We start from the raw sequence: 12810 nt of genomic DNA, 5'->3' as shown, positions 1-12810 counted from the left end.
ACGAGAAAAGTCAACTGTTGAAGAATGTAAAAAAAAAAACCCCAAATCCTGAACCAACAATCCCAGAAATATTACACCAGTAACATGGAATCCAGATCAAAAACAATTCATTTCTCTACCTCTCACTTTGCCATTTTGGTTAAAATATAGAAATATTAAAGTAATTAGCACCTCGATATGCCTAAAGGAAATGTAAAAAAAAATTTCCTAGGACTATAAAATGGAATGGTTTTTCTTATTTTGGCTCCTCTGGCAAATTTGTGTGTTTTTACAATTCTGCATGAAATATTTCAGAAGTCAGTTAAATAACAAAATAAGACAAAAACAACAAAAAGAAAAATCAGAAAATTTAAAACCACATATTTACATAAATTGTGAGTCACTGTGGTAAGTAACAGGTACGTTAAAAACTGTATAAATAAGGTCATGGTTGCTTGCAAAGTGCATTAACCACATTTCCCAAGAGTTCCATCAATGACCACACGGGGGCAGCAAAAAGCACGTTTTCCATCAGTGCCTTGAGAAACACTGTGCTCAAGTATTGCAAAGCCTAACAGGATACTCTGGCTCTGTTTGCCTCATTGGGCCTCAAATGCATAGCAGATGGGTGTAATTTTATATTTATCCATCTCAGTAATCTGTCAAGAAGAGGACAGAGTGATTTTTTAAAATAAAGTCTCAAGTATAGCCCATTCAGAGGCAAGCCAGTTTGACCTAAAGCCAGGAAAGGTTAGGTCAAAAACAGTCCTCTCATATCTGGATCAAAAGATAGACATTTTTGCTTTCTCGATGTATGTATATATATCTAGATAAGAACTGAATAGGTCTGATTTTGAAGCCTATTTTACCTAACATTTTTTCTTTAACTTTGGATAACGAGTCAGGATACCTGTGTTACCTGTGTCCTCCCTCCCCCCGCCCCCCATCTCTTTTAGACCTCTGACCTCAGGGTTTCTCCCTCCCTCTTGATTCGTTCCCTCTCTGTCCCCTCTTTCCTTGGGCTGGAATTGTGATTTCATTGACATAGTGAGTTCTTAATGAGGAAACTCCCCCTACTAATGCAGATTTGCCCCATCCACTTATTAGTGAATAGTCCCACTGAATTATCAGGGCCATTGAGAGGTTAAGGGACTTGGCCTGGGTCAAACAGCTAGGACATGTCAAAAGCAGGACTTGAACCCAGATTTTCCTGATTAAGAGGCCAGTTCTCTGCCTACTTTTAAAATGTGTCTCATTGCCTCATTACAACTTGACTAATGCTGACTGATATGCTAATAATTAGTACAGCAGACTCTTTTTCAAGGACACAAGGAAGTCACACCTTAAATTTTATATACATTTTTTAAAAATACCTCCCTTATATTTCACTTGAAGTTTGGATAAAAATATGAAAATAACACATTAAATGTATCATCTTACATTATGGGGGCCCTTTACCTGGTCATCATTATCAAGAAGATGCCTGTATTCAGGGGGTATGGTGTCGTCTCTTTCTCCCAGCTTATCTCTATGTTCAGCTTTATTTTTTTCCTAGAAATATTGAGCAAAAAATCAAAATCAATATTTGTTCTTTTTCTTCTCATGGAATGCAGCCTGAGTTTCCTAGCATTTATTGCATTTTGGTAAGATGGGGATAAATGGCTTGTTTTTAATTATTTTAAGCAACTGAAGACAGTATCTTCAATCTAACATGGATAAAAATTACCTACAAATTTTCTATATGCATTTGAAAATGTTTTTTATACATTTACTCCATGTAAGGCACCGAGCTTTAAGCCAGCAATATTCTGTGTACTCAACTCATTTATAATTTCATAAAGGGGACAAGAAATGGGAACAAATTAATTTCAAGAGAAATAAGTGATGAAATATGACCTTTTGCAATTATGATTGGAAGGGAAGCCCAGGGTTGTGAAAAGATCACTTCTCAAACCAAAATTTGAGCTTTCCTAGCTCATCTGAATAATTTTGACATCTGTCACTTGTAGTACGACCCAAGAGCTAACATTCCTGATAAATCACAAAAGAATGATGTGATATCTTGGCTCTGTTCAGAGCATATAAAGTGAAGCCTTTAATCTTTGATTCACCTGATCCAGTTAAGAGGGTGGTTGTTTACCAGCCCCTAGGCCACCCTCCCTTCTTCAAGGAGTCTCACAATTCTGCTCTTTGCCCAAACCTCAGATCTTATACATGGGGAACTTTAATACTATGGTTTCCTACCCAATTCCTCAACTTCCCCAACTCTCATGACTTATGCCACACAAAAGGAATTACCCCAACATAGTTCTTAACGATCAAGAACACTGAAATTCTCCTCTTGGGTCATATCCTCCTGTCTTTACCTTTCTCTTTGAGCCTCAACCCTCCCACACCCATTTTTTTTTCCTCAGCATGTCCTCTGGTCACTCTACCCTTCCTTATTCTCCTAAGTCCTCATCCCTACTTTGGCCTTATTTTCTTAACTTTCCAATGTTGATTCTATAATAAACTAGTTCAGCTATATACTGTATGCAGCTCTTGAATCTCTGGTCTCCTTGATCTACACAGCTCCTCATGCCTTGCTATGTCCCAATCTAGACTGCCCCCACCATGAACTTTATTCACATGCTACTGAATAGTGCTAACTGGATCCACATCAGATTTGATATTATCTTAACTGGGTTCTCCTTGCTGCACAGCAGTCAGCTACCGAAAAGATATGCCCCAAAAAAAAAAAAAACAGGTCTGACGACATCATCCCCCACTCAATAAACTCCAGTGACTCCCTACCACTTCTAGGATCAAATATAAATCTTTGGGGCAGCTAGGTGGCGCAGTGAGTAGAGCACTAGCCCTGGAGTCAGGAAGACCTGAGTTCAAATCCAACCTCAGACACTTGACACACTTACTAGCTGTGTGACCTTGGGCAAGTCACTTAACCCCAATTGCCCAGTCTTCCCCTTTCCAAAAAAAAAAAATAAACAAATATTAAAAAAATATATATAAATCTTCTCTTCATAACCTGCCACCTTTCCAGTCTTCTTACACCTTACACCTCCCATGTACTTTGAAATCCAGTGACACCAGCATCTTTGTTATTCCTTGAACAAGACAGTTCATCCCCCAGTTCTGGGCATTTTCTCTGGCTTTCCTCATGCTCTCCTCAATTCCACTTTGTAGTTTCCCTGGCTTCCTCTAAAACCCAGCTGAAAACCTGCCTTCCACAGGAAGCCTTTCCAGATCCCCCTTGATTCTAGTGCCTTCTCTCTATTGATTATTTCCACCTTAGCCTGTATATAGCTTGGTGATTCATAATTGTTTGCATTTGTTTCCCCAATTAGGCTGTGAGCTCATTGAGAACAGGAATTTTTTGCCTTTCTTTGTATTCTCAGTTCTTAGCACAACATAGCAGGCATTTAACTGCTTACTAATTGATTATGCTTCCTTATCTCTCTACTTGTACTCCTCATAATGGCTGTTCCAAATCTTATTGGGTTCACTGTCCCCTTTAAAAAAATTACTTAGTAACACCCCCCCAATCTACTTTCTTTAATCCTTTAACAGTTTTTTTTTAAATTTGCAACATTTCAAAAAATATAAAAATTTAAATGATATCTTAAATTTAGTAATTTATGTAATTCATGGTTTTCTCCCTGTATTGAAATTTTGAAGATGCAATATTGTGTCATGTAGCTGTATAGGACTATATTATAAACAAGTCATTATATGTACATATTTCTGCTGATGCATGCTGTACATCCTATCAATGTGTGACATTGCCATTGACTTCCAACACTTTCTTGTTAAGACCTGTTGGTGGACTGAATGATAAATCATTAGAGAAGATCCTCCATATTACAGTGTAAGGCCAGCTCGCCGCCCCCCCCCCTCCCCCAGCTCCTGACTCTCTGGCTTGGAATAAAGAATCAGACATTCCTTTCCGGCTAGGAGACTGAAAAGCCTCGAATAAGAATGCACCTCTCAGACATTCCTCTCTGACTGATAGGCCTGAACAAAGGACAGAATACACTTCCACTAGGAGACAGATAGGTCCTGAACAAAGAACTGGAAATATTTCTGAAGCTGCTTTTTGAGGACTTAGCCAGTTCTCAAAAACAAAATGACTAACAGGATCTTCCCCTCCCGAGGGGAGTGGCTACCCTCTCTGGTGGGGAACATCCAGGACAGTTAGCAGTGAAGTCTCCCTTCTCTGGCAGGGAAAAACTTTCTTTGTTCAGGGACCTATAAAAGTCACCACGTTGAACAGGCACATTGGAACCTCACCTACGGGGAGGATGCTTTGCCTGGGGCTACATTCAGAAGGGACTCACCAAGGAGGCTGCCAGCTTTGGATAAGCCTTGGTGTAGGCGGTGAACATATGTATGTTGTATGTTGTGTGTGTGTCCTGTGTCATTGTCACTGCATTTGTAGAAAAGAGAGGGATTCCCCAGCTTGGAGAAACCTTGGGTGGTGGTGTTCCTCTGAACAGGTGTTGCCTCTGTATGTCTGTGTCTGTCTCTATCTTTGTCTCTGCGTTAACTGGGTAGTAGGAATTGTTAAATAATGTGGTTGCAGGGTTAATAGAGTATTTCCCCTGTTTTTCAATAAAAAACTTTGTTCTGTTGGGAGTGTGCCTTATTGCCAGCGTGAATCTGAATCCAAACCTAACCTAGCTTAATCGAACACGGGCTTGACCAATGATGGGTTATAACTTGCATTTTGTGTGTTTATTTGGAAAATAATGTAATCACTACAACTAACTCTGTTACATAACCGATAAAACATGTACAGTTCTTCAAAATTTTCTTCTCTTCTTTCCTTCTGCTTCCACTGCCCCCTTATTTTTATTCAACACCCCTCCATTGAACCCGAGGCTACTATTGCCCTACTAGATTGTTCCAGTGCTTCTCAGGGGGCAGTATTGTTCACTTGGAGAACCTATGAAACCATTGGTAACCATGTTAAGCAGCACAGGGTCAACAAAATTCAGGCATCTGGTAAACTCCTGCCACTAAACAATCCTCTCTGAGTTTGGTCATCAGCCTGTTCTGAATCCATACGATTGTACTACGGTCTCATCCATGTCTCTCCATCTTCTTTACAAGGATAATAGTGAATCCTTTCTCAAAACCCTTGCTAATATCTAGGTAATCCATATCCTCAGCATTCCCCTTATCAGTGTATTAATCCTGTCAGAATAGGAAATTGTTCATGATGAAGTCAACTCTCTTTAACTCTCTGCGATAATCACTGCTTGTTTTTGTAGATGCTCACTAGCCATCTATCTCTTTAATAATATGTTCTACAATTTTTTCCAACATGCTCAATGGACTTAATTTACTTAAAAAAAATCTACACGATGACAGGCCCTATTGGCAGGTAAAATGAATAAATATCAATATAGACAGAGTATGATTAGGGGACATGCTCATTTGTCCCCCCACAATTAGAGTGCATTTCTAAATGATTGGCATCTGAGAGCATTTGGGAATTGATTCATATTTATAGGTTAGAAGATAAAACTTTACTACTTTATTTCTTATATGGAAAAGAATCTCTAGGCTGTACAAGTAACTTTGCACTCAGCATATATCAGAAATTCCTTGTCTTTTTTTGTGGAAGGGGTAGCTGTTATATCAAATTATAAGTGTCTTTTTTATTTTATTCTCTTACCTTTACTTTATCCTCCATTGGCTTGTTCTCATCAGGGTCTGGGGTTCTTTCTCCAAGAGTTTTAGAGAGTTGATCAAATGCATCATCAAGACCCTCATCTTTTTGCTAAAGAGTAAAAACAAAAATAAAAACAAATACTCCTCATTAACTACACACACACACACACACACACACACACACACATATACATATATATGGTATATAGCTACACCATAGATAGGCAGCCCCACACAAAGGTGCTGGCCTTTTTTCCATAAGCCAACCTACTTATCTTCAGAGTAAACAACTAAATGGGCCAGTGGATAGATAGAGTGCTGGACCTGGAGTCAGGAAGACTTGAATTCAAATCCAGCCTCAGACACTTACTAGCTGTGTTACCCTGAGCAAATCATTTAACCTCCGAGTTTCCTCCAGTATAAAATTGGCATAATAACAGCACCTACCTCCTGGGGTTGTTGTGAGGCTCAAATGAGATATTATTTGTAAAGCGCTTAGCACAGGGCCTGGTACACAGTGGGCACTTTATAAATGCTCATTTACTTCCTCCTTTCCCTTCCCCTCCCCCAACCAGGCACTTGGCCATAGTGGGACACAGTAACGGGGCGGGGGGCGAGGGAAGATGTAAAACACTTCGTGCTGACAATGGACAGCAGCATCCTGATGACCTCCCTTGGGGGCACATCATGGGCCCTGCCAACAACATCTTCCTTTCCAAAATGATCTTGAGCCTTATTGGGAGGGTGTGACATCACATTCTACTAAATAAGCCTCCTACAACACCCTAGTTGGGTTAACTGTGCTCATTTGATTGCATAATTAAAAAGGCGATGATAAAGATGGACATGAAAACTCTTCAGTACTTTTCCACCAAAATTCAATCTGACCAACATTTATTACATGTTCACAAGGCACTGTGCTAAGTGCTGGGGAGATGGAAACTCCTTCTGGGAGTTTACAGTCTGCTAAGAGATACAACATGTAAATAGATAGGTAAATACACATTTTAAATGGCAGAAGGCACTAGGGACTAGGGGGAGGGGAGGATGAAAGGGTTGAGGGATTAAGAAGACGCCTAAGTAGGAAATGGAACCAGGGTTGAGCCTCACAGGAAGATTCTAAGATTAAGAGATTAAGAGGGAGAGCAGTGTAGGCATGGAGAGACCCCCCCATGCAACGGTATTGAGAACTGGAATGCCAATTTAGGATATTGGGCTAGGTGAGCTGAATATACATTGCATGAAGGGGAGTAAAATGAAATAAGGTTAGAAAGGTAGGTGGGGCACTGTTGGTGGAGTTATGAACTGAACCAACCATTCTGGAGATCAATTGGGAACTATGCCCAAAAGACTATAAATCTGTGTGTACCTCTTGACGAAGCAATAGCAGGACTAGGTCTGTATCCCAAAGAGATCAAAGGAAAAGGACCTATTTGTATAAAGATATTTGTAGAAGTTCTTTTTGGGGTGCCTAATAGTTGGAAATTGAGGGGATACCTGTCAATTGGGGAATGGCTGATCAAGTTGTGGTATATGATTGTTATGGAATATTATTGTGCTATAAGAAATGATGAGCATGATACTTTCAGAAAAAGCTGGGAAGACTTACACGAACAGATGCAAAGTGAGGTGAGCAGAACCTGGAGAACATTGTACATAGTAACAGCAACATTGTACAATGATCAACTGTGAATGACTTAACTGTCCTCAGCAGTACAATGACATAAGACAATTCTAAAAGACTCAGAAAAATGCTATTCATCTCCAGAGAAAGAACTGATAGAGTCTAAAGGCAGACTGAAGCATACTATTTTTCACTTTCTATATTTTTTCATGTTGTTATTGTATTTCTTGGTCTATTTTCTTTCACAACATGACTAACTTGAAATAGGGGTACAGGGATGTTCAGGGAGGACTAGCACCTCTGGTGTGAGGGCTTACTGAGCCCTTTTCAGGACTACTTAACCACCTTTGGTGTCCATCTCCACCCAGCTCTCACCTGTGGCTCTGAGAAGCTGTAGCATATGCATGGGCAACTCAAACCTGCCAAGTGAGTTAGGGGGAATTCTACCCCAAGCATGTGAAGACTTCTTGGTAGAATGAGTAGATGAGACCAATTTGTTCCAATGGCCATAGAGGCAGCTGAAGCAGGTGCTATGGAGTGCTTAGAGCTTGGACAAGCATTGAAGATGTCAAGGTCATCCACTGCATCCTGGCCCATCACCAGTCATCCTGACTTTTGTCCTGCCACTGGACTTTGATGACTCAGAAAGAGAGAGTGAAGGCTGATGACTTTGTGCAACTCTGCCTCACTTCAATCTAATTTACATGCATGTCAAATAACACCCTGCAATATCATTGGTCCCCTTTGAAAATGAAGGATGAACAAAAAATTATGGAAATTTGTTTTATATTATTGTACATATGTAAGCCATATAAAATTGCCTGAAGTCTTTGGAAGTGGGAGAAGAGGAAGAGAGGGAGAGAATTTAGATCTCAAAATTTAAAAAAAAATGAATGTTAAAAATTGTTTTTATATGTGATTGGGAAAAAAACTAAAAATTTTTTTTAAAAAAGGTAGGTAGGAGCCAAATTATATAGGGCTTTAAATGCCAAGTTTTATTTTATCCTAGAGGCAATAGGGAGTCATTAAAATTTTTTGAATAGTTGAGGGACTGTTCTTTGAGAAGATTTTGGAAACCACATGGATGATGTAATGGAAAAGAGAAAGATGAAGTAGAGACCAAGTATTGACTACTGTAACAGTCTCAGTTAAGGGTGATAAGGGCCTGAACGGGATGACAGCTGCACTAATTAAGAGGAGACAGATGAGATTTTTGTGGAGGCCTAATTGCAAGACATGACAACTGACTGGAATTGAGAGATGAGGGAGAAAGGAGAATCAAGGAAGACTTCTAGGGTGAAGCCATAGTTGGGATCCTAGGAAGATGGCAGTACATAAAGCAGAAATAGGAAAGTGTGGATGGAGGGTAGATTTAGAGACTGACATCTCTTTTGGAATTGTTGAATTTGCGATGCCTATGAGACATCTAAGGTAGGGTGTCATGGAAGTGGATTAGAATTCAGAAGGGGAATGAAGCATGGATATGGGAGTCATCTTCATGAGAGGAACATAAGTAGAATGGACCCTGGTCAATTTGCAATTTTTGAGCACACCCCAAGGCCTGACTTTAAAGGGCACACTTTAATCTGTATAATATGCATATTGTCTCCCTGACTGGACAATGAAATCCTTGAAGACAGGGACTGTCTTCTGCCTCCTTTCTTTGTACCGTCAATCCGCAACTTTTGGGAGGGTGACGTTCCTAGAAAATGATGTGAAAGTAGAAAATGTATATGTTGTTACGTTGAACCCATGGGAAACGTAGGGTTAGGTTCCAGTGACCACCCCAAACTGTAATCTTTCGCTAGAGATTGCTGAAAATACACTTTTCTGCATGCAATTCTTTGTAACAAAACCATTAAAATGAGATGGCTGGACTCAATGGCCTCCAAGTGCCTTCTAGCTCTAAATCTATGATCCTATGAATTAAGAGTCCTCAAATCCAGAACTATCACCCATGCTTTGATGCAACATCAAAAAGAAAAGACAGGTGACATCACTTTTTCACAATTCTAGAAAAAGCAACAACCACCATCACCACCACTAGAACAAAGGGGTAAAATACATTATCTAAGAAATGAAAGCAGATAGAAAGTCCAACATTTCTCTATGCACTACCCAGGACAGGACATATAGGACATCACTTATTTGATTCTATTACAACAGGAGCTCTCTGCCTTCTTACTAAGTAACCAGCCTTAGCAATCCACAATAGGTAGATAGTTGATCTTTTTAACACATTAACTGATAGGCTTCTTTTTACCCTCCTTGGGAAAGATTTTTGTTGAGAAAACAAATCAAACTACTTAGTACTTACTGAGGCATCAGGTGGACTTGCAGAGCCCGTTGTAGGTGCTGGTGTGGGGTCAGCCATCACAGCGGCCTTAGTAGAATGTTTCTTGTCTTTGGATTTCTAAAAGGGCCAAACACAGTCAAAAGGTTACTGTCAAAAGAACCTGGTTACAGGAATTTAAAAAGCTGATGGAGAAATTTTTTCCTTATTTTTAAAAATACTTTATTTTCCTCCCAATTACATGTTAAAACAATTTTAACATTATTTTTTAAAGTTTTGAGTTCCAAATTCTATCCTTCTCTCTTTCCTTCTCTTCCCACCTCCCTCTCTAAGACAGTAAGCAATCCAGTATAGGTTTTATATCTGCAACCCTGTAAAACATTACCATATTGTTAATTTTGTACAAGACTTGAACAACAACAAAAAGAAAGTGAAAAATAATATGCTTTAGTCTGAATTCACACAATAACACTTCTTTCTCTGAAAGCAAATAGTATGTTTCCTCATGAGTCCTTTAGGATTGTCTTGGATTACTGTATTGCTGAGAATAGCTAAGTCATTCACAATTTTTCACAGTACAATACTGTGTACAATGTTCTCCTGAATCTGCTCACTTCACTTTGCATCAGTTAATATAAGTCTTTTAAGGTTTTTCTGAAATCATCCTGCTCATCATTTCTTATAGCACAAAAAATATTCCATCACAATCACATACCATAGCTTGTTCAGCTATTCCCCAATTGCTGGGCATCCCCTTGATTTCCAATTATTAGCCACCACAAAAGAGCTGCTATAAATATTTTTGCATACGTGGGTCCTTTTCCCCATTCTTATGATCTCTTTGGAATACAGACTTAGCAGTGGTATTGCTGGATCAAGGGATCTGCACAGTTTTACAGTCCTTTGGGCATAGTTCCACATTTCTCTCCAGAATGGCTGGATCTGTTCGCAACTCTACCAACAATGCATTAGTGTCCCAGTTTTCCCATATCCCCTCCAACATTTATAATTTTCCTTTTTTTGTCATATTAACCAATCTGATAGGTGTGAGATGGTATCTCAGGGTAGTTTTCATTTGTATTTCTCTAATCAATAGTGACTTAAAGCATTTTTTCATATGAGTATAGACAGCATTGATTTCTTTGTCTTCAAACTTCCTATTCATTTTCTTTGACCATTTATCAAATGGGGAATGACTTGTATTCTTATAAATTTGACTCAGTTCTCTCTATATTTTAGAAATGAGGCCTTTATCAGAAATACTTGTTGCAAATCCCTCCCCGACACCCAGCTTTCTGTTTTCCTTATAATTTTGGTTGCATTGATTTTGATTATGCAAAAACTTTAAAATTTCATACTAGCAAAATTATCTATTTTATATTTTGTAATGCTCTCTATATGTTGTTTGGTACTAAATTTTTCCCCAGTCCATAGATCTGATAGCTAAACTATTCCATACTTTCTTAATTTCCTTTATGTCTAAATCACATATCTATTTTGACATTATCTTGGTATATGGTGTGAAATACTTATTGGTCTACACATAGTTTCTGGCATACTGTCTGCAATATTTCCCAGTTTTTGTCAGATAATGAATTTTTGTTCCAAAGGCTTGGATCTTTGGGCTTATCATATTCTAGATTACTACGGCCATTTATAATAATGTATTGTGTACTTAATCATGTTATTTTAAAAAATATTTTATTTGCCTCCCAATTACATGTTAAAACAATTTTGACATTATTTTTAAAGTTTTGAGTTTCAAATTCTATACTTCTCTCTCTCCTTCTCTTCCCACCTCCCTCTCTAAGAGAGTAAGCAATCCAGTATAGGTTATATATGTGTAATCCTGTAAAACATTACCATAGTATTTTGTACAAGAAGACTTGAACAACGGCAAGAAGAAAGTGAAAAATAGAATTGAATAGAAAAATAGAAAAATTCACCACTCTATTTCTGAGCCAGTACCAGATTGTTTTAATAATTACTGCTTTATAATATAGTTTGAGATCTGGTACAGAAAGACCACTTTACTTCACATTTTTTTTATTGTCTCCCTTGATATCTTTGACCTTTTATTGTTCCAGATAAATATTATTATTTTTTCTAGCTCTATAAAATAGTTTAATTGGTATGGCACGGAATAAATAAATTTAGGTAGAATTATCATCTTATTATATTGGCTCAGCCTACCCATGAGCAATTAATATTTTTCCAATTGCTTATATCCAATTTTATTTGTGTGAAAAGTGTTTTGTATTTGTGGTCACATAGTTCTTGGGTTTGTCTTGTCAGGAAGACTCTCAAGTATTTTGTGTTGTCTACAATTATTTTAAAGAGAGTTTATCTTTCTATCTCTTGTTGGTCACATAAAGAAATGCTGATGATTTATGGGGGTTTAATGTGCTAAAGTTGTTAATTATTTCAAGTAGTTTTTTAGTTGATTGTCTAGAGTTCTCTTAAGTATACCATCATATCAATTGCAAAGAGTGATAATTTTGTTTCCTCATTGCCTATTCTAGTTCCTTCTATTTCCTTTTCTTTTCTTATTGCTATAGCTAGTAATTCCAGGACAATATTGAATAATAGAGGTGATAATGGGCATCTTGCTTCACCCCTGATTGTATTGGAAAGGCTTCTAGCTTATCCCTATTTCAGATGCTTGCTAATGGTTTTAGATAAATATTACTTCCCAGTTTAAGGTAAGCTTCATTGATTCCTATGCTCTCTAGTGTTTTTAATAGGAATGGATATTGTATTTTGTTAAAGGCTTTTTATGCATCTTTTGAGATAATCATATGGTTTCTGTTGGTTTTGTCATTGATATGGTCAATTATGCTGATTGTCTTCCTAATATCGAACCAGCCCTTCATTCCTGGTTTAAATCCCATCTAGTCATAGTGTATGATCCTTGTGATATATTGCTATAATCTTCTTGCTAGTATTTTATTTAAAATTTTGCATCAATGTTCATTGCGGAAATTGATCTATAATTTTCTTTCTTTGTTTTGGCTCTTACAAGATTATATATCAACAACATATTTGTGTCATAAGAGGTATTTGGTACAACTTCTTCTTTGCCTATTTTTTCCAAATAGTTTACATAGTACTGGAATTAATTGTTCTTCAAATGTTTTGTAGAATTCACTTGTGAATCCATCTGGCCCTGGTGATTTTTTCTTAGGAAGTTCTTTGATGACTTGTTTGATTTCTTTTTCTAAGATTGGAGTAAATATTCTAT

At 37.8% G+C, this 12810-nt stretch overlaps 1 protein-coding gene across 9 annotated transcripts in view; it reads right to left on the bottom strand.

The window, feature by feature from the left end:
• Nucleotides 1-12810, bottom strand: part of CAST (calpastatin) — a 133277-nt gene that overhangs the window by 6727 nt on the left and 113740 nt on the right. For all 9 annotated transcript variants that reach the window (XM_036768197.1, XM_036768195.1, XM_036768184.1 and 6 more), the window contains 3 exons: nucleotides 9594-9689; nucleotides 5657-5761; nucleotides 1438-1530 (listed from right to left, as the gene is read on the bottom strand). In XM_036768197.1, coding sequence (XP_036624092.1) covers nucleotides 1438-1530; nucleotides 5657-5761; nucleotides 9594-9689 — 294 coding nt within the window. The remainder of the gene's footprint in view (nucleotides 1-1437; nucleotides 1531-5656; nucleotides 5762-9593; nucleotides 9690-12810) is intronic.

Source organism: Trichosurus vulpecula, chromosome 1, assembly GCF_011100635.1.
Source record: "Trichosurus vulpecula isolate mTriVul1 chromosome 1, mTriVul1.pri, whole genome shotgun sequence".
Lineage (NCBI taxonomy): Eukaryota > Metazoa > Chordata > Mammalia > Diprotodontia > Phalangeridae > Trichosurus > Trichosurus vulpecula.
The sequence above is the reverse complement of the archived record's forward strand: the minus strand, read 5'-3'. Positions and strand labels throughout refer to the sequence as shown.